The sequence below is a fragment of the Ictidomys tridecemlineatus genome, chromosome 7, assembly GCF_052094955.1.
Source record: "Ictidomys tridecemlineatus isolate mIctTri1 chromosome 7, mIctTri1.hap1, whole genome shotgun sequence".
Taxonomy (NCBI): Eukaryota; Metazoa; Chordata; class Mammalia; order Rodentia; family Sciuridae; genus Ictidomys; species Ictidomys tridecemlineatus.
In genome coordinates, this window is record NC_135483.1 from 140,198,134 (window position 1) to 140,220,259 (window position 22,126).

The following is a 22,126-nucleotide window of genomic DNA, read 5'->3' on the forward strand; positions in this document are numbered from 1 at the left end:
ACTTTATCTTAGGCTAACTGTTCTAGACAGACAGTGAATAAATGTGTTCTGAATGCCTTTTCTCTTTCAACAACCATTCTCGGCTACATTAACTATATTTCCTTATGTTCTGTCTTTTTTTTCTTTTTGTAGTGTGTGCTTTAGACCAGTCATTTAGTTCTTTACATATGTACTAACCCATTTAGTCCTCCCATTTAATAAAGAATCCATCTAATAAAGAACCCATTTAATAAAGAAATTGAGGTACAAAAAAGATAAAGAATTCCAGTTATTTAGGGAAATGAGGGTCATAAACTAGTTAGTAAGTGGTGAGACCACTGTCAGGCTAATGTTAGAACTTGAGTTCATCTTGTTGACCACTAAGCTGTGATCCCTGTAACTAAAAAGCTTCTTCACAGCAAAGGACACAATCAAGAGTGTGAAGAGAGGGCCTGCAGAATGGGAGAAAATCTTGGCCACCTGCACCTTAGATAGAGCATTAATTTCCAGGATACATAACGAACTTATTTTCTGTATTCTTGATCTCTGGCATTAGGGCTTGTGAAAGGCACCCCTCTCGGGGTTAACTTTCCCTAGAAATAAACATTTGCCTGCCTATAGGTCTTTCATAGGCCTCCAGAGACAAAGGTATATTCTTCCCATTAACATGGGTTTGCCTTTGTTCTTTTAAAACACTGTTCCTTTCATCATTTTGTTAAGAAGCCTTTGACCACTTCCTGGGTGTGGCTTGAATTACAGTGTCAGCAGGGAGTAACTTAATCTTGGTCATCTGGGACAACTTTCTGATCCTCAAACTTCTTGTCCAGTAGAAGGTAAAAAGGAAATGTGACCTCATCTTATTCCTCCTGCTTTTGCTTTTCTCTTGCCTTATCTATCCCTCCATCCATAATACATTCTAAGAAGGCAGGGACAATTGGGGTGAGGCTAGTATTAGATCAGAGTATTTTCCCACTTGTACCTGTCAGGGTGCTGCAGGAAGCATCTGGTTTGCACAAATGATTTTATTGAAGAGAATTTATTAAATGGAATGGTTTCAGAGGTTTAAGACTTAAGGGAATCCATCAAGAATGGTGAAGACAAGCAACTGCATCCACCCTAGGCCTGAAAAAGCAAATGTGTATGTGTTGGGGGAGGGGGCGGTTGCTGGACTCTCTGAGAGTCATAACTGTGAGAGAGAGGACACTAGAAAGTCGCATGGCACAAAACAACATAACCATAGCAAAAACCCTGATCTGACAAGGGGGCACAGTGGGATAAGTAGGCTGGCCTGTCTTCTTTCCTTCCCCCTAATCTCTGGTAAGAATCACCCATCAGTCAAACCCAATAGGAAGCCAGAGGGCAAAGAAGCTGTAGATGTCAGCCTTCCAAGGTGCAGCCAAGGCAAAGGGTGAAGAATTAAGGGGCAAAGAGTAATACATTGTCAACATTTGGAAGTTTAAAAAATGGTTCACATTTTATATAAAACAAACCAGTTGGTACAACTTACTACTACTTTTCTTTTAGAATAATGAATTCCTCACATGCCAGAAGAAATGTAGCAGTACCACCTGGAAGTTCAATAGCTCGATGGCATCTGGTACCTCATCTTGCCATGCATGGGGTTCAGATCCTGCTGCCCCTCAACATATCTCCTTACTGTATTGTTCATTTCTGCCAGGAGTAATAAAAATCTGTGTCAACACTACATGTTCTTAGGATCACATATTTTTAGGAAGTCCATCTTGTTCAATACCTCCCACCATATACATCAGGAATCACTTAGCATTGCTGACACATTATTTGGTCTGATTGAGTACTTTGATGACAAACTGCTTACTGTCTCTTGAGAGAAACTTCTATTATTGAATAACTCTGTTTTAAAAGTTGTTAATACTAATTCACAATATTTATTGGAAGTTACTCTTTTTTTTTTTTTGGTACTGGGGATTGAACTAAGGGGCACTTAACCACTGAGCCACATCCCTAGCCCTATTTTATATTTTCTTTAGAGACAGGATCTCACTGAGTTGCTTAGCGCCTCACTTTTGCTGAGGCTGGCTTTGAACTTGTGATCCTCCTGCCTCAAAGAGGCAGGGATTACAGACATGCACCACCATGCCTTGTGAAGAATTACTCTTTTAAATAACTGTTTTTTTATCAAAGCTGAAGCAACTTTAAATTTTAAAGTGGAAATTCTCTAACTTATACCTCCAGGACAGTCCTATACCATAGTTTACCATTAGGACATGTCTTCTTCTCTTGAGGTGTTTTATTAGGGGGTCTGGAATCCTGGAGATTCTCATTTGCTACTACTATGAAGGAAAATAAGAGTTGATTGAGGTGATGAGTTGGGCCACAAAGGGGGACAAGGATTAGATACTTTTAGGGGAAAAAATGACTGTTGTAGAATTACTAGCTAGAGGTAGCAGAGGAATATAATCAGTAAATATAAACAGTGTAATATTAAATAGGAATGTTTGTAGCACTGAGGAACAAAAACTGTCTGAAACAACAGAACTGAAAGATTCAGTGATAGTTTCCATCCATTCCCACTCTCACCCTCCTGCACTTTGCTTGGGTCCTGGGAAGATGTATGAGCTATATGGAGGCCCTCTGGCTTCTGGTTAGGTTATGATTAGCCATTGGGGGATGTTTGAAATATATAATCCCTTTCATATTCTTCCTTCTTGGGGGTTCCTATAAATTGGCTGAATCTGTCCACTCAAGGCCTATGTCTGATTGCCCTCTCCATAGTTTTCTCTCTAGATTCTAGTTGATATCTTTGCTTTAAGCTTGGGCACTGCATAATCCTTGTGGTTTCCTACACCATACCCACATATGTAAATAATCCTGTTCCTTATTAAATTGCCCAATTGGAATGTGCCATCTGTTTCCTGATAGGATCCTGATTGGCACACTAAGTCCCATTAATCGCCCAACAAATGTTTATTGAGTAAACAGTTAATGCCTAGAAGGGAAGTTTGGAAAAGGAGACAACCACAGAAACAGATTATTATATTAAATGTTGATAAATGATGCCGAGCACTGGATGGGGAGGTGGGTAGGATGTAAGATAGACAGTCATAGGGAGCCTCATGGGTTCTTGGTGGAGATAGGCTCAGGCAAATTGAGAGGCAAGAAGGTAAATAAGGAGTGATCAGGAACCTCAAGAGACACTGACAGCCAAGGACATCAGAGCCAGTCAGGGTTAGGCTGGGCCTGATCAAAGGAAGACTTTAATGTGAGGAGGGGTCCTTTTCTTCCATTTTCTTATTCTCCCCACCAAGGGGAACTAAATGACACACATAAAATCGGCAGCCTCTCACTCTTAGCCTTTTAATCTTGTCCCACTACCAGGGTTTGACATTCCTACTTTCTTGGCCTAAAACCCTTCTTTGGAAAATTACCTCCATACACATTCTGCACAGTTCAAGGTCATTAAGATTGCAACAAGACAATATAGTAAAATAACCTTGAAGATAAGTTACAGAGGAGGGTTAGAAATGAACATTCCCCAAAACATTCTAGAAACCCTGGCAGTCAGACCCTTTTTCTCTGACAGCAACATATAATACTGACATGTTCTTGCCCCATGAAGAAGGGGGAAGGTAACTTTAGAAACAGCAGAGAGTAAGCTTCAGGGCGTCAAAGTGATTCCACTAAGAGGCTTTTGGTTCATATCGGTTTTGCAGGTCCCGGTTCAGGAAATAGAACCCAGGACCTTGTGCATGCTAAGCAAGTGCTCTAACCTAGGTGGGCACTTTTAAAATCCATTTTATCACACACCACAGGAAAGTTTAGGGTCCAGGAGGTGCCTGTTTTCCCCTCTTAAAAATAAGCGGTTATTTTTTTGGTTGGTATTTTGTTTTGTCGTTGTTTGGTTTGGTTTTGGTACCAAGGATTGAACCCAGAGACGTTTAGCCACTGAGCCACATCCCCCTGCTCTTTTTATTTTTATTTTTTTAAATTTTGAGACAGGGTCTCTTGCTAAGTTGCTAAAGGCCTCGCTAAACTTCTGAGGCTGACCTGGAACTTGCGAACCTCCCGCTGGGATTATAGGAGTGCACCACACACTACAAGTGGTTTGGCTGCTAGCCCACCACTGCCCAAACCATCCAAGGTTCCTTCTTGACCCTTCCTTGGCATCAGAATTGGGACCCAAGAGACTTCATTTAAAAGCACACGCATAACCGAACAAATCTCTCTCTTCTGCGTCACGGCCTTCCCACAAATAAGAGACGCGGGAAGAGTTAAAAAGATGTTTGGTGTGCCTGAATTCCTCTGAGCGCGCTCTCTGCACAAGTAACTGGATCAGTCACTCCAGCCCTCGGCGAACTCCGAGGCTGGGCCAGTGGGCCGCCACTGAGCTGGGAGAGCTCTCGAAGGCCGCGTGATCCCGGGGGTGGGGCCGGCTTCGGATCCTGTGCCAGCTGCCCACCCCCAGGAGGCCCCACAGCCCTGACAACTCCGAGAAAGCCCCTCCCCGTAGGCGGAGACATCGCCAAGAAATCCCGACCCCGGGGCCGGCGGGAGCTAGTACCCAGAGGCTGCCCGGCGCGGACCGTGAAGTTGTGACGGCCATGGAGAGCTACAGAGGCTTCTTGGCGCTGCTGGTGTCGGCGCTACCGGTCGGCTTCCTGTCGGTGCTTTTCACCCTCATCTGGGTCCTCCACTACCGAGAGGGGCTCGGCTGGGACGGGAGCTCGCTCGAGTTCAACTGGCACCCGGTGCTCGCGGTGACAGGCTTTATCTTCATCCAGGGCATCGGTACTGGGCACCTCCTGTGGGGCGGTGGAGCGTGGCCGGCGAGAAGGAAGAGGGCGGGCTCCGGCGGGGCACGGGCGGGGCCCGGCAAAGCAGCGATCGCGGCGCTGCAGCGGGGGCGCCCGGGTGGGAGTGCGCGGCGAGGACGCGTTGCGGGGGGGCAGCGGCGAGGAGCGCAGCTGGCCTGAGTCGGCCAGCTCGGTGCAGTGGGTCTGGGTCGCACCGGGACGTCCCCGCGTCTGCAGGAACAAGAGTGGAGATAAGCCCCAGCACCGCGCTTCCCAGCCACTTGCCCCTAAAAGTCGCCTCTGTGGGCGGAGCCTGCGCAGTCAGGGGCGCAGAAACTCTCTAGCCAGAGGCCTTTTGCTGAACTTGTTAGAAGGCTGCAGAGTGAGAGAGGAAGGCTGCGGGGCCGAATGGAAGGGCGACAACTGGCCTCTCCCGTAACTTCCTTAGCTCTGGATAAAGGGGCTGAGCAGCTGGTAGCCGCGGCGAGTGGCGGAGCATCCTTTCAGGGTTTCACCCAGTTAAACCCAGTCGGTCCTTCGCTCAGTCTAAACACACTCAAAGGGGTGTTTCGCCGCCCTGCTCAGTCATTGGATGCTCTGGAACCCAGCGTGTTTATGTGGCGGCCCACTGGCGAAAGTTCCCCCTCCGGGGCTTCCTGTTGGGCGGTGGCCCCAAACGAGGGGTAGGAGAAGTCCAGAGAGAGCTTGAGGCTGCGTGGCTCCGAGGGATGCTCCCGCGCGCGACGTCCCTGGGGTTGGCCGTGTCGCTGCTTGCCCGCGGTGTGCCAGCTCCCGGCCTACTTCTTCCGGGATGAGGCTGGATGGGAGAGGGGTTCAGAGGGAGGCTCAGTCTATGGTGGTGTTTATTGTCGTTAGGTAGGTCTCACGACCTACTGACAGTTGTCTTCAGAGGCTTGGCTGGAGGAACCTCTAGTTAGTGGCGCAAGCACCATTTATTTGTAACCACTTTCTCAAAAGTGAAATCAAGGCGGTGGCCTTGTGAATACATTTAGCAAATTGTAGAAATTGGTGGGCTGGAGTTATGTTGCAGAAAATTATCGTGAGGAATGGACTGAATTGGGAAAGAGATGCCCACCAGCGGGAATCTTCTATCTGGCCCCTGGGCAGGCTGCTTTTTCTTCACCAATATTTAATTCCCCACAAACAAGTGAAGAAAAAAGCCATGGCCTCATTTCTAAAGAGACGTTTTTGTTTTGTTTTTCCTTTTTAAACTTGTGCTACAACTTTGAGCAAGTTCTCAAATCGGGGTATAGTGGACGGTGTTACTAATGCTCAGCCTTTGGAGGCTTCCTTGGTATGCTCCTCAGGGTGTGAGCGTCACTGGTCATCCTGAGTTATTTTGTTGCATAATGCCCAGATGTTTTGCTACTGCGCTAAAAGGAGGGGAAAAAATACTCAAATTCCAAAGTTGATGTCACCAGTACACTTTCCTTCACGGTGGAGCCTTTTAGTTTGACCAGAGTTGTGTACACATTCTGTTTATTCAAAGTGGTAGGAACAGTCTTTTTCATCTCTTCCCTCCACCTCTGAAAGCAGCCCCTAAAACCTAGAAGCTCTTCAAAGACTTGAAGTGTGTTCTAATAGTTGAGGTAAGGGGTACACAGGTGATAGTGCTTGTTGCCTGACTTCCCACAGAGGACACACAGTCAAAGCATTTGAATTTTGTGTGTCCACTAAATGCATTATATGAGTAAACTGAAGGACTGAGGAGTTAAGTAACATATGCACGGAAGTAGCCTAAGTCCTCTCAATGGCCTAACTTTCAAGGAGTTCTCTGCTTTTAGGACAATGAACTTATTCTTTGCAGTCTTCTCTTCAGAGAAGTCAAAAGCTTTACTTAAAATACATTTTGAAACTCTTTGTTCACATTATAACCCATTACAGGGTTTGTGTAAAAGATTTTCTGATTTCTCTAAATTGTGGATTTCTCTTAATTTGTTTATACTTCCTTTGGGGCAAAAATGTGTAAACGGATATTAGGGGATTTTTCATGTGTTGCTGTTATGCAAATCTCATTTTTTTTAGGTTTAGTCACTCTCTTTTGTGTTAATATTTCAATGTTTGTCTTGTCAACATTACCCACCCTGTTTATTGTTTGGATCCTGAATTTGCAAAGTGTTTTAATCATGTAGTACATGTAACTGACATGAACATAAACTTTTTCATATATGTAGACCTCATACATAATTCTCCCTGGTTCTCCTGTATCTTGGCTCACACATACTCCGCCAAGCAGTAGGAAGTGTCCAGGGGAAGAGAAGTAAATACAGAAGCTACTTGGTTTATTATGGAGTTACATCCCCAATAAACCTATCATATATTGAAAATAGTATAATTTGAAAATGCATATTCCTAATCTACTCTGGGTTAGCAACACTGTACAATGCTCTGTAGAGCATTGAAAGTTATGATGGTGTAGCTAACTGGGAGCTGTGGCTCATTGCCACTGCTCACCATCTTGAGAGTATAATCATATTGCTAGCCTGGGAAGAGATCAGAATTCAAAATCTGAAGCATAGTTCTACTGAATGCACATGGCTTTAGTACCATTGTAAAGTCAAACAACCATTAAGTCAAACCATCCTAAGTCAAACAGTCTGTACTTGACTTTATTGATGGTGAGGCACACACATGTTACAGACTATCCATGTTATACTGGGCTTCTTTACTGTATGTTATTGCTTTAGGGAGGAAACTTTAAGGCTATGAGATTTTAGATCTCTAATAATGAACATGGTGTAATAGAACACTTATATAATACACAAATATTTCGAGATAAGGATGGGAAAGTTAACATATAGTTATTACTCTAAGCATAGAGTGCTTTACAAATACAGTATAACAAACAGTAAACAGAATTTGAAACTATCTTTTTTTTTTTTTTTTTAAAGAGAGAGTGAGAGAGGGGAGAGAGAGAGAGAGAGGAATTTTTTTAATATTTATTTCTTAGTTCTCGGCGGACACAACATCGTTGTTGGTATGTGGTGCTGGGGATCGAACCCGGGCCGCACGCATGCCAGACGAGCGCGCTACCGCTTGAGCCACATCCCCAGCCCTGAAACTATCTTAAGAACAAATATGGGTCAGAAATACTTTAAGCCTTGAAGAAAGTAAAACTAATATAGAAGTTGAAAAATAAAATCTCCGCCACACCCATGCACACACACAATCAAGTATACTCCAAATATATTTTGGAAAATATATGTATTCTAAATTAAAGTATATCAGATTATGGAAAATGTAAAACAAAAAAAATTTTTTTTTGAAATGAAGTCTTGCTTGCCTTTAATTCCTGGGCTCAAGTGATTCTCTGCCTCAGCCTCCCATGTAGCTGGGATTACAGGCACATGCCACTGTGGCCTGCTAAACAAAATCTTAAATAAGAGAAATCTACCTAACAGTCTCTAACACTAATGAGGAAGAATTTAGAAGAGGCTTTGTGCTTCTCTAAAAGCAATGATTCCCATGAAATAAGTATATTGCCAGGAAATCAGAGAAACAACCCCTGTAAAGAAGGCCGCAGAAAAGACTGCAATGAATAAATGCTCTCAAAGTAGCATTTGGTCTTTTAAAAGGTTCAACAAGGTGGAATGTGTTCTTTAGTAAAAGGTAGAAAATTCAGGTGTCTACTTTAGCTGAAGAAGTCTTAGCAATTCTATACTTGTACTTTCCCATGTGTGGAACTCCTTTTGTGGTGTAAACTAAAGGAAGGGAAATTAAATAGTTTAATGATCTCAAGTTGGTTTTGTGAGATATAATATAACTACATTTAAGTAACATTTAAAAGACTAACAGAAATCAAGAGCAGTTCTTAAAAGGAAATTAGGATATCCTATTAATCTATGTAAAAGTGACTAAATTTCAAGATCAATTAAATATATTTGAAAACCCTCTTGCAAAGAAGATATTTGAGGAAGTGCCCCAAACATCTATTCCAAAACTAGCCAGGGGAAAAACAGGCTTCTATAACAAAACCTATCAGTCTTAGAGAAAGGAGGTTTTTTTTTTTTCAAAACAAAGACATAATTGGAAGCAACTCAGAACACATTTTTTTGTTATAAATAAATGCACTAACTAGTATAAATGTTTTAGATATGCTTATTTTGTTCACTGCTCAATCTCCAGCACCTAGAACTGACACATGATAGGCCAATAAATAGTTGTTGAATTAATAAATAATTATTTCTGCACCATAGTTAAATTGCTAGTAACAAAATCCAGTTTTGCAGCTACTGAATTGTAATGATAACAACAACATCTGAACTAAAAGTGCCTTTCCTGTCCCCTAGTGGTTATCCTGTTCAACAATTTAGAAACACTGCTTAGTCAACTACAGGGAAGACTGGACATGCAGTTGTACTGGAAAGGCATCTTTATTCTAAGCTACAGAGCTCATTAGTTCATTACTGAGTAGTATCTTCTGTTCCTCCTCTTGCCTACCTAAGGACAGCACTTAATTCTCCCTCTTTTCTTCTGCATCATTAAGTTTCTCACCTCCTCCCTTAGATATTTCCAATATATTATAGTTTATGTCATCTTAATCTCTCTCTCCCCTGACCCATCTATCTCTGTCTCTCTCCCCTGTATCCCTCCCAAGCGACCGCCTCAATTTTCTTCTGGCCTTACTGTAGAACATAATGAAATATGAGTCTGTATCTATAGTCTCTAATTCTTTTCCTCTGTCCTCTCTTGAACCTTCTCTAATCAGGCTCTCTTGTTCTGCTCCACAAAATTGTTCTTGAAGTAATAATCAATTGCTTCCACATTGCTTATACCAGTGGTCAGTTCTCAGACCTCCTATTGCCTGGCTGGAAGCTTGTATTTGACATAACTGACCCCTCATTCCTCTCTTCCTTCACTTGGTGGATTGAGCAGCTTCTAGGATACCCATCTCCTTGGCTGATCTCTCTTTCTTGGCCACCCCTCCTCTGTCTCCTTTGCAGGTTGCTCCCCATCTCCCTGATTATTTCAGGTTAGAGCTCCCAGGGTTCATTATTTTAAGTACTTCAGTTTTCCTGCATTCCTTCCTGTGGTGGTCTCACCCACCTTCCAGGCTTTAAGTGCCATCTATACACTGAGCTCTCCCATCTTTATATACTCATCCCATACTCTCCCCTGAACTCTAGAACATGTCAAATAGACATGTCCAAATCTCAGCTCTTGATATTCCTCACATGTCCCAAAATCACTTCTCTTATAAGTTCTACCATTTCAGTAAATGGCAACCTTATCTTTCTAGATGTTCGGAACTATACAATCATTCTTCATTCCTCTCTTCCACAATTCTCATCCAATCCATCAGAAATTTAGATACATTATTATCCAAATTCTGACCATATTCTGACTACTGACTATTTAAATTACTAATTTATTATTTCACTTTTTCTACTAGAATGCAAGCTACCCAAGGGTAGGGATTTTGTCTGTTTTCTTCACTAACGTATCCATAGCATTACCTAACATGGAGTAGGCATTCAACACATATTCTTTGAATTAATGAAGGTTTGGCTAATCCTTTAAACCAGGAGTCACACCTACAAGGATTGAGTGTATGAAGTAATTAAGTGAAGTGGATTTAGAATGGAGTATCACCAGATGTCTTCCCTGGGTCAGCACAACATTCAGGCACGAGAAACTACCCAGGACCATAGTGAGAATCAGTCAGTTCAGCAGGACATAAGACAGGAACCTGAGGTTGCTAGTAGGGCAGCATCAGGTACTCCTCTTTGGTGGGCACCCTGGCCTCAGTAATTCATTTAACCATACATATAGCTCTCCTTAAACAGTCCTCTTTCCAGATTCCAGCTCAGATACGAGGAGATGAAATGCATACTGGTGGATCACACCCTGTAGGAACCATTTTCTCTTGTAATACTCTAGACCTCATTTCCAGAATTCCTATAAGGGATATGCAGTGTGTTGAATAGTAGCCTCCAAAAATATAGATCCAAGTCTAATTCCAGATACTTTATATTTTAGTCAGATTTTTCATCTTCATGACCAAAAGACCTGATGAGAACAATTTAGAGAAGGAAAAGTTTATTTTGGTTCACTGTTGCAGAGGTTTAGTCTATGGTCAGCTGACTCTATAGCTCTAGGTCTGAGGTGAGGTAGGACATCATGGCAGAAGGGTGTGATGGAGGAAAATAGCTCAGGACATGGCAGCCAGGAAGCAGAGAGAGGTCTGCTCAATTGCTCAATAGGAGTTACAGGTCAGTAGCAGAATGATTGCTTAGCATGTGTGTGGCCCTGGGTTTCATCCCCAGCACGCCCCCCCCCCCCAAAAAAAAGATGCAGTCATGTCTATAAGTTCTTCACATTTGAATTGGTTAGAGAGGAGAAATGGTTTTTTATTTCTAAGAATGTAAGTTATACTGATCCCTGAATACTTAAAACTGGCTCCGACCTTAAATTCAAATTCTCATTTGAATTTGGCCACATCAGATAATTAGGTGATATGTGAACCTGGACTGTTTCTAATCTGTCATAATATTCATATGAGACACAAAAAACTATAGCTGGATATAGCTGATATTTCTTTTCTTTTCCCCTCTTTCCCTCCTTTCTTCCTTCCCTCCCTTCCTTTAGTGGTACTAGGGATTGAACCCAGGGGTATTTTACTATTGAGCTACATCTTCAGCCCTTTTTTATTCTATTTTGCCTCTATTTTGAGGCAGGGTCTTGCTCAGTTTCCCAGTCTGGTCTTGAATTTGTTTTTCTGTTGGCTCAGTGCTAAGTTACTGGGATTACAGGCATGTAGCATCATACCTGGTTAGCTGATCTTTCTAAGAAAACAAAATTTCTGGATATTTATTTATAAATGTCTAGCCAATAAATTGATCTTTTTCTATTTTCATACACATATTTGATCCCAAGTAGCTGCCTTTGGGATGATTTCAGTCACTTTAGAGAGATGTTTCTTGTTTTCATGATATTCATGCAATGAGACAGTGCAGATGCACAGGCCCAGGCACATTTCAGAGGTCTGATTCTCTGACAGCTGCTGCAGGAATTTAAAGGGGATTTTTTTTTTTTCAATTTCAACTTGAGGTCCTTTGGATAGAATCTGGTAAAGTCATGGGTGGACAGGAAAATGAGTTGTAAAGATAGATAATCCTGTTCTAAGTATTCTATCAAGAAGCAAAAAATAAGACTTTATTCAGAGGGAGGAAATTATCATGACACAGAATGTTTAAGTAGAACTTATGTTTAAAATTCCAGTATAGTTTGAGCTCAATAACTTATTTTTAAATTAACTTAAAGCCGTCACGCAGGCCTAAGTGCAGAATCTTTTTTACTTACTTGAAAGGATTTCTTGGTCTCATATTAGCTAGTACTTGGGTCAGCAGGACAATTTGTCTTGAGTTTTTGATTTGTACCTTTTAAAAGAGGATCTATCATAACAAAAATTGGTAAGTAAGGTGATGGATATGTTAAATAGTTTGATATAGCCACTTCACAATGTACACATGTATCAAAACATCATATTGTATATCACATATAATTTTTTTGACTGTAATAAGTTTGAGGGGCTGGAGTTGTTGCTCAATGGTAGAGTGCTTGCCTGGCATGTGTGAGGCCCTGAGTTCAGTCCTCAGCATTGTATACAAATAAATAAATAAAATAAAGATCCATTGACAATTTTTTAAAAATTAAAAAAAATAAATTGAAAATAATATCAAAAGAGAATCTGGGAATACTGAATGATTACTGTGCTTTATTAAGATTTACTTTTTCATTGGGGCTGGGGTTGTGGCTCAGTGGTAGAGCACTTACCTCACATGTGTGAGGCACTGGGTTCGATTCTCAGCACCACATATAAATTAATGAATAAAATAAAAGTCCATCAACAACTAAAATAAATAAATAAATAAATAAGATTTACTTTTTCAGCCGGGCACCGTGGCACATGGCCTGTAATCCCAGTAGCTCTGAAGGCTGAAACAGGAGGATCGTGAGTTCAGAGGCAGCCTCAGCAAAAAGCGAGGTGCTAAACAACTCGTTGCGACCCTGTCTCTAAATAAAATACAAAAAAATAGGACTGGGGATGTGGCTCAGTGGTCAAGTACTCCCCCCACAAAAAAAGTTTACATTTTCACGTATACTTACTGAATTCCCATTGTGTGCCAGGCTCCATGCCAACTTCTGGGATGTGATGATGAACAAAATAAATGTATTTCTACCTCATAAATCACAAGACAGAAACTAAGAGGAACTAGAGTTACAGTGCTTTTCATGTCTGGGGATGTTCCTCTCCCTCCAAGCACTCCTTCCTCATCCGCTCCCACTTTGATAGATTCTCATCTTACCTTCCATAAGACCAACTTATATATAGTTATATAATGTGGAGGAGAAAGTGATGCCAAACCAGAGATTACTTAAAGAATGTTTTTTCTTATATTTCTGAGTTTTGATTATACAACTAGGAGCTGAGAAATTTTCCAATAATTAAATTCAAAATCTAGTTACTGTATTTTCTTCTTCATTGTCTAGAGAATAATTATATACAGTTACTAATTTCTTTCCCTCTTCAATCCTTCCTTAGTTTCTAAGTTTAGAACACTAGCATGTTCCATCAACAATAGCTTTTCTTTGAAAAGATTTAAAATGTATCTATCACATATATAATTCACGCTTCCCCTTATTTTTTGTGGAAAAAAAAATGGTCTTGGTAATTAGAGCCTCCAACAGATAACCCTTGTTCCAGTCACAAGTAGCTGTTTTATACCATTTCTCCTTCTTGTGGGTTTAGCAGACCTCTTCTTCCTTCTCATTGAACCTCAGGAATGGTGTCTAGGTAAGTGCCAAGCCAAAGAAGCAAGAAATATTTAAATTCCACGCTGCAGGCAGTTTTTATAATTGTTGAGAATAACTTCTTCCTTAAGAAATGTGATCTGGTTTGTTAAACTTCCCCTTTTTTCCCTAAAGTCTACCATGTTTCAGCTGTTTGTATGTTTTTTTAAAGCATATAAACAGCTCATTGAAATGCATGATTTTACATTGAACCTTTGCTTATCCCAGGGAGCATTTTGAAGCACATTCATCTGTGCAGCCGAGCCCCTGTGTAGCCAGGGCAGAAAACCCTGTGTGCCTCACTTGGAAGAGCCTATAAGACTCCACCAGCTGCCTGTTGAGCACTTGAGACTAATTGACTACTGGGTTTGCAAGCTCACAAAAATATTGTTTTAACTTTAAAACTATAAAGAACTCTTCCAACCATACCAAAAATTATATAATAGATCCCCATATATTCGCTACTCAGATTTAGTAGATGTTAAGATTTGGGGCACCATGAAAATCTATATGCCAGTAATCAGTGCTGGTGAGAATGAAGCATAAAGTTGGGTGATGGAAGAAGAAGAGGTAGGAAAACCCAAGATAGACCCAGGGCCTCTAAAACCACAATTGTCTGGGTCCATTTGGATCAGAAGCAAATGAGATCTTCCTTCTAAAGTAATAGGATAATGATTGGTGTTTTGTTAATAACCTAACATCATCTATGAGGAATTAAATAGGTTCCATTCATGCAACTGCTGGAGAAAGAAAGCTAGTATGCAGCCCATTTGCAAAACTTGCTACTTGGAAGCTGATGTGGGAGTTCAAGACCAGCCTGTCTTTGAAATCCTTTCTCAAAAAAAAAAAAAAAAGAAAAAAGAAAAACAAACAACAAACATGAAGGTGAAAAGTTTAAAAATCAAGTTTTGACATTCAAAAGGAATAGATTTCTGTGTTATGAAAAACTTGACACATTCCTGTGCCCCAGGCATGGAGAAGAGTACAGAGTCTTCACTGGGAATGCAGTGGTCTTGGGGTTTTTGGCAACAATTTCTTAAACTTTTTTTTTTTTTTTTTGAAGAACAGCATGCACAAGAGTGCCTAAGTCATGTGAGGTGTTTTCCCAACATGGACACACCTGGGTACCCAAGTCAAGAAACTATATTCCAGGGTTCCCTGGTCACCCTTGCAACTCCTTTTAGTTATAGAAGCTAATCCTGACTTTTAACCGCAGAAATTAGTTTTATTTGGGGAATTTTTGATAAACTGTCATCCAAGTAAGAGAGAAAAAGCTGTATATGGTATACTGTTATAACTTGCTTTTCAAGCAAACACATCCTGATTACTTCCTTTTATATAGCTGTTCAAGTTCACCCACCTAAGATTTCTTCCTGCAGGTGCTTGGTTGATAATATGGTGATGATAATAATATATAAGTATTTTGAGATGGAGTTTCACTGTGTTGCCCAGGCTGACCTGGAACTTGCAATCTTATGCCTCAGCCTCCCAAGAAGCTGGGATTACAGGTGCACACCATTGTGCCCTGTTAGCAATAACATTATAAAGCATTTATTGAGGTTGAACAAACTGCTTATCCTCTCTGTGACTCAGCTTCTTCCTCTGTATAACAGTGATAATAATCACACCTTTCTTAGAGAGTTGAGAATTAAAATGTAAATAGACACTAGCATTGTGTCTGTTCCCTAGCAAGTGTGTGTGTGTGTGTGTGTGTGTGTGTGTGTGTGTTACAAATGAGGTTAAACCAGGAGGGGGGAGATGTATAACGTATGTATTTAGATATTGCACATTTTTATTTTACTACTGCGTAATCACACATTTTGCAAAAGGCTCCATTTGTGGATTGCCGCAGTCTGGCTGGGCACAAATCACGAGCCACTGAAGCAGGAACAAACTTTATTTCTGAACTCCACCAGCACACTCCACACACGCTCCCCGGGATTTCTTCCGCAAATCATGCACACGTTTTTCTCTCGGGACACACTACACCAACAGGAAATCCCTCCTCCGGAGTTCCCTCCTACCGCACTTCTCCAACCAATGGGAACTCTCCGGGAGTCCTGCAAGAGCTCCAAAGTAGCAGGCCTAGGCAGACTGCAGGGTCTAATCTCCAATTGAATGCACATCTTAACATAATCATTATCATCTCAGTGGCTTGCTGGGGTCACCTTTCAACCAAAAATGCCATGTCATTCCTACTTGGCTATGGCTCTCAGCAGTGGATAAATGGTCACTTAGTCATTGGGTAGAGAGGATTTGCTCTCCCTGAAAACTAGAGAATTATATAGGGTGTGCTCTCAACCCTCAGGGGAGAAAAAGTATGAGGTGGGTAAACCAATGTTTGACTTCACATCACTTTGATTTCTAGACTTTGACTAGTGTACAGAATGTACTTTGCAAACATTTTTTTTATAAATACTTATAGGTCACGTACAAATAAGATAAAACTGGTGAACTCTGATTTGGGTCAGTGGATTATATCCACCTAAACTTCCTGGATGTGATATTGTATTATAGTTATGTAAGATGTTACTTTTGGGGGAAACTGGGTGAAGAGTATATGAGATCTTTTTTGTATTATTTCTTACAACCGCATGTAAATCTACAATTAAATAAGAATTTTAAAAATACTTATGGAGTTACATTCTTTGAACCTGGGTCTGTCGCAGGCTCTGTTGATTCAAGAGAGAAATAGCAAGACACATTAATGTACTCAGAGAAGATGGAGTAGAGATGAGAAGGGACCTAGAGCTAGTTTTAAAAGTTTGCTTTTCAAGATATTAAAATTACTGGTTTGAAAAAATTCATTATCCAAAGTCTCCATGTCATCAAGGAGGTATAATCAATCAACACTTTTAAGATACCTATATGCACACTGAAATTGGTAAGGAGCAGTCCTTCAGAGTTTGGATTAAATAAAAGGAATACTGTTCTGATGGTGAAGGCTATCAAATGTTGAAAAGTGTCCAAAAATTAGGAAGAATGACTCTTACGCGGAAAACTTTAAAGAGGCTGCATTTGCATCTGTCTTTGTAGGTTTAGATGTATTTTTGCCTGAGAAGGGACTAAATAATCCCTTACATTTATATGATCCTAAGAAGTTTTATATATTCAAATTATAAATGTCTTTGATAGTTAGGATTCTTTTTTATTTGCTAGAATTAAGAAATGTCCATGATAAATTGCTGATAGCGTGGAATACATCTATCAAGGAAGTATTCTTTAAACTTTTAAATCTGCCACACATTTCCACACATTTAATTTTTTTAAATACATGAACGAGAGATACGGATAATGGCAGAATATGTTCTTCAGAACAAAATTAATTGCATTCTGGATAAGGTGGCCATATAATCTATTGCTTAATTCAGGACTCTTGAGTAGAAAGGCTTTGAAAAAATTTTAAGTTTAATCTATGTGCAGATACATATAGATGAATCTTTTCTTAGTGAACACCAGCATCCAGACTGAGAAACTATCAATAGGAACTTTTGGACTTTCTGGCGTGTTCTATTGCCTGTGGTACCCCTTCCTCAGAAGGACCACTACTGACTTCTCTAACTGAAGAGATGAGTTTTGTCTGTTTTTACACTTTACACAAATTGAATCATAACTATATACTTGTTAATGTCTGGCTTCTTGGGATTCGCTTTGTAGGTTGATTCCTATCATTGGATGTAGTACAAATTATTTCAAATAATTTGTTATTTGAAATAATATACATTATTTCATAGCGTGAATATATCATAATTTATTTATTCATTCTATTGATGAGTTATTGGGAAGTTTTCCAGGGTTTTGACTATTATAAATGGTGCTGCTAGTAACATTCTAGTGGGCTGGGGATGTGGCTCAAGCGGTAGCGCGCTCGCCTGGCATGCGTGCGGCCCGGGTTCGATCCTCAGCACCACATACCAACAAAGATGTTGTGTCCGCCGAGAACTAAAAAATTAAAAAAAAAAAAAAAAAATTTGTTTAAAAAAAAAAAAAACATTCTAGTATTTTTTAGTGAACATATGTACATATTTCTTTTGGGCACGTACTCAGGAGTAGAATGACAGTAAAGGAGTCCAAGAATGAGGCACTGAGGGGCAGGAGTATGTGAGAAGTGGAAGCCAAGGGAAAGGGGTCTTACAAAAGAAAGTGTCTACTGGGTTGAGTTGTTTATTTTGTGTTGATTCTTTAAAAACAACTTCTGTCTCCTTAGCCATCATCGTCTACAGACTGCCATGGACCTGGAAATGCAGCAAGTTCCTGATGAAATCCATCCATGCAGGCTTAAATGGTGTTGCTACCATTCTTGCAGTTATCGCTCTGGTGGCCGTTTTTGATTTCCACAATGCCCAGAATATCCCCAATATGTACAGTCTTCACAGCTGGGTTGGACTGGCAGCTGTCATATGCTATGTCTTACAGGTCAGTGTATTTATAAACAAGATATAAAAAGCAAAACAATTCAGAGACCATAAATGTTTTCTAAGCATGCTTTACATTTGTTACCATTTTAACTCTTCCCCCAAGTGGGTTCTGGAATTGCAGAATTCACATCTATGAGCTTGAATGTGAGATTTATAATATGAACATCTGTTGCAGGGACATTACCATCTCCTAACATCTAGACTGATATTGCTCAGACTTTGGAGTTCTGTATGCTGAATAAACTAGCACAGGCAAGAGCTATAACCTTCTTTTCCACATTCTCTGCCACTTTTCTAAGTTTACTTTTCTGAGGGGAGAGACTAATTTATAACTTTTGGCTAGATTTGGAGGGCACATTGATTGTTTTATTTTCCCCTTGTCTTCCCTTCACTTTGTAAACACATATAGTCTAAGAGCACTATGTTTAAACATAATTTTGTAGAGTTGATAGGTAATTGGATGTTCTGGGTCACTAAATTAAAAGTTAATGTTGTGAGTCTTTTGGGTCTTAACCATTTTGTGAAAAAAAAAAAAAATCTTTGTAGGCTGTCTTGATTCAGTTTCCTTCCTTAATTAGCACAGTATCTACTGAACTGCTTGACTAGAATATCATTGGGAACTTCACTTTTCTGGGGATATAGGAGGAATGAGACTTGAGTGGATTCACAAAACCCAAGGCTTATCCTAAACTATATGACCCATTTAAAAAATAGGGACTGTCACCAAACATCTGTCATTTTTTATTATATATATATATATAAAAGTTTTAAAAAACTTTTTAAAAAATAATTTTCATTAAATAAAAGTTGGTATTTCTATGGACACTATTAATTATTTAAATTTAACCAGCTTGGATGTAGGGGTTGGGAATGGAAAGGAGCCTGAAAGGAGAGAAGCACAGAGCAGACCCTATATCTATCAACGATGATCTTCCTAATCCAGAAAGAACAAGGCAAATACTCCAAGTGAGTGGCTGAGCCAGCTCAGCTCTTCTGTTCTCCTTAATTTTCCCGCAATATTTTCAGTCACGGGCTCACATCTGAGAGGCAGCTTCCTCATGAATAATCTGAGGTAAACATTCCATTTCTCCATTGCTACCAACTGATGAGTTCTCTCCTCAGACAGGAGGATGGCAAGAGCAGAGCCCACTGAGATCTGCCAGTTGCTTTGGACCTGTGTGGCTTATTGGCATCTCTATAGGACTGCTCTCAGTTCTCTATTTTGCCTTTTTTTTTTTTTTAACTTTTTTTTAGTTGTAGATGGACAAAATGCCTTTGTTTTATCTGTTTATTTTTATGTGGTGCTGAGAATTGAACCCAGTGCCTCACACATGCTAGGCAAGTGCTCTGCCACTGAGCTATAGCCCCAGCCCCTCTATTTTGCTTTGAGAGGTCAGTTCCTCTCTCTTTGTCTCAGTTCCCCTGCACCACATCAGAATGCAGAATGCTTCTGGAGCCCATATGCTGCAAAGCATTTACATATGTTGCTTGTTTCTTTAGGTGAAATACTGGTACAGATGCCCAGGGTACAGGGGAAATAATCTTCCCAGAAGTACACAGGCATTGGCAGAGCTGAGATGCAGACCCAGGTCTGCCAGGTCCCAACCCTCCCTATCAGTAGTTGGCTCTACCATTTCCATGACTTTCCCACAATCACCCAGCCTGTGTTTCAGCATTCTTAGTGAAGGGCCACATCTCTGAGGGTCAGAATAGAAACCATCCAGATTTGCACATGGCTTCCTGTGAAGGTCTTCATATACTACAAATGTTTATACTACTTGCCTGATCACACAAATTGTAAAAGACTGCTTTGTACATAAAGGTACACTGGCTCTGGGCTTCCAAGTAGTTACAATGGACTAAATAAAATGCCTTTACTGAATTAGTTCTGTACCAAGGCATCTCAGGATATCTGAAAAGGTATATGTCAGAAGTGGCTGCCTTCCAGTGATTATTTTTCTTATTACTTTATGAAACTTCTAATATTTCTCTGTCACAGCTATTTCTTGCATAATAATAATTAAATAATAATTAAATAAGTAATAAAGTGAATAAATAGATATATAATAAACTATTTTTCTATACCAGGTATGTCTTTTAATTAGGATTCTCTAAAATCAATTATACTCTGCTCTGTATCTTAATATATAAAATTAAGGGATATTTAGAATTTAACAAAAAAAAAGAGAATGCTTATTCCAAAATTCATGGGCCTTAACTAAAATGGCTCTTAGAGGAATATAAGCTTAAATGTGTTTATTTATTTATTTTTGGAAACTATATGTACTATATGTAAACTATTCCTTCAAGACATTGAAAGAAAATAGCAGGAAGCAGGTTACAGTGGTGTACACCTGTAATCCCAGCTACTGGGGAGGCTGAAGTGGGAGGATCTCAAGTTTATGTCGGTCTGGGCAAGTTAGTGGACCCTGTGCTTGACGACTTCTGGTCGTTCATTCAAGAATGAGGTGAACAGCTCTATATCTGTTTCTAGGAAGGATGGTTACATTCCAGCTTTATTCCTTTGTTGTATAAAAAAATGTTTTTAAGTTGTTTGCATTGCTGGACCATAGGAGCAACAGATCTCCCATCCCTGTAGGGCCAACACTACTAATTTCCACCCAGATGCTCAGGTGGAAATGAGGTGAAAGAACATTTCTTTTCCCTGTAAAGAGAAATCATCACAAAGCTTGCTTTCTTCACTTCTGATCCAAGCTAAGCAAAGATTCTTGCCTCCATGTTGTTCACTGCAAAATACAGGAGATGTTTTTCTGTCATATTTCTTAAAAGTAAAAAGGGAAAGCACTTTCACTTTCTGAGTGAATAAACATTCTCTCCAGATGGTGGTTCCTGCGCTGCCCTTTGTGGGTGGAGAATAAGAAGCCCCCCTTTTTGAGAGCTACCAGTAGTCTTAGGGCTGTCAGAGCCCTAAGACTGCTATGCACTGCAATTGCAAAGTATAATCATCTGCGACCATTTATCGGAGTTTGTAAGGTCAGTTTGCACCCCCTCAGCCCAACTCAAGGAAGAACCTTCATGGAGTAAGAAAAGATGGAGATTTTCAAGATTGGATCTTCTCACTTTATTTAGCACTGTTGGGGGTTTGGGTTGGCCCCTAGGCTAAAATCAAGATTTACCTGCTGAATTAAGACAGTATCAGGGTTGTTTCAATAAAAACAAAATGGAAGGAGATAAACATTAGGACAATACAACCCCAAACAGTTGAAAGCTCTTCACCCATCCTCAATGGACTGAAATCAGTTCAAGCATAGAATTCTTTTCTACTTGAGATTTAGCCTCTGGGACATTAAACAAAACCAAATTGTTATGTGTATATGGAATTTATAAGTCATTATAGTAAAATTAACTTCCATGATTTATATATAACCTAATGTAGAAAATGTAGAACTCCCACACAGCTATCCAACTGTACCTCAAACCCATATTTCTTGTGTGAATTCTAACCCCTGGGGGTAGTCAGACTCCTGATGTTTTTTTCTTCATTTCCTGGCTTTCTTTTCTTTCTTTCTTTCTTTCTTTTCTTTTCTTTTCTTTTTTTTTTTTTTTTTTAAATACCAAGTATTTAACCACTGGACTACATCCCTCACCCACTTTTTGTTTTTCTATTTTGCTGAGGCTGGTTTTGAACTTGTGATCCTTCTGCCTCCTGAACTGCTGGGGTAACAGGTGGGCACCATCTTGCCCAACGTTTTTTTAAAAAAGAATGTTGCTAATGTTCTATTGAGTATAGGTGCTTCACATTGCCTCCTATCTTTATAAAAACATTTTATTTTTAAGTCACTAGTGGATGTGAAATTTTATTGAATGATTTTTCTGTGTCCCTTGAGATAAATATGGCTTCTCTTTTTTAATCTGTTAACATAGTTGATTACATCAATAGATTCTAATTTTAAACTTGGTAAATTACAAACATCTTTAATTGTCCCAAGAATCTCTTTTTTAATTGATTCTGGATTGTTATCTCTTGTTTTCTTTGTGCTCACAGGGCTTCTTAGAAAAATAGTTTCACAACTTCTTGGCTTTTGTTTTGAGGGAGGAATGCTGGCTCCTAGCTTTTCCTTGCTCAGATCCAGAGAATAGGTACTGTTTAAGAACACAGGATTTGCAATTAGGGAGACTTCA

General features: G+C 40.0%; 1 protein-coding gene across 2 annotated transcripts in view; it reads left to right on the forward strand.

The window, feature by feature from the left end:
* The first annotated feature begins 4,321 nt into the window (after positions 1 to 4,321).
* The window catches only part of Cybrd1 (cytochrome b reductase 1), a 29,824-nt gene continuing 12,019 nt past the window's right edge, over positions 4,322 to 22,126 (forward strand). The window contains exons 1-2 of one of the 2 annotated variants that reach the window (XM_005324585.5): positions 4,334 to 4,746; positions 17,773 to 17,981. In XM_005324585.5, the coding sequence (XP_005324642.1) occupies positions 4,560 to 4,746; positions 17,773 to 17,981 (396 nt within the window). In that variant the 5' untranslated portion in view covers positions 4,334 to 4,559. Of the gene's footprint in view, positions 4,747 to 17,772; positions 17,982 to 22,126 lie in introns of both variants that reach the window. The other variant, XM_013358324.4, reaches the window with a different exon arrangement.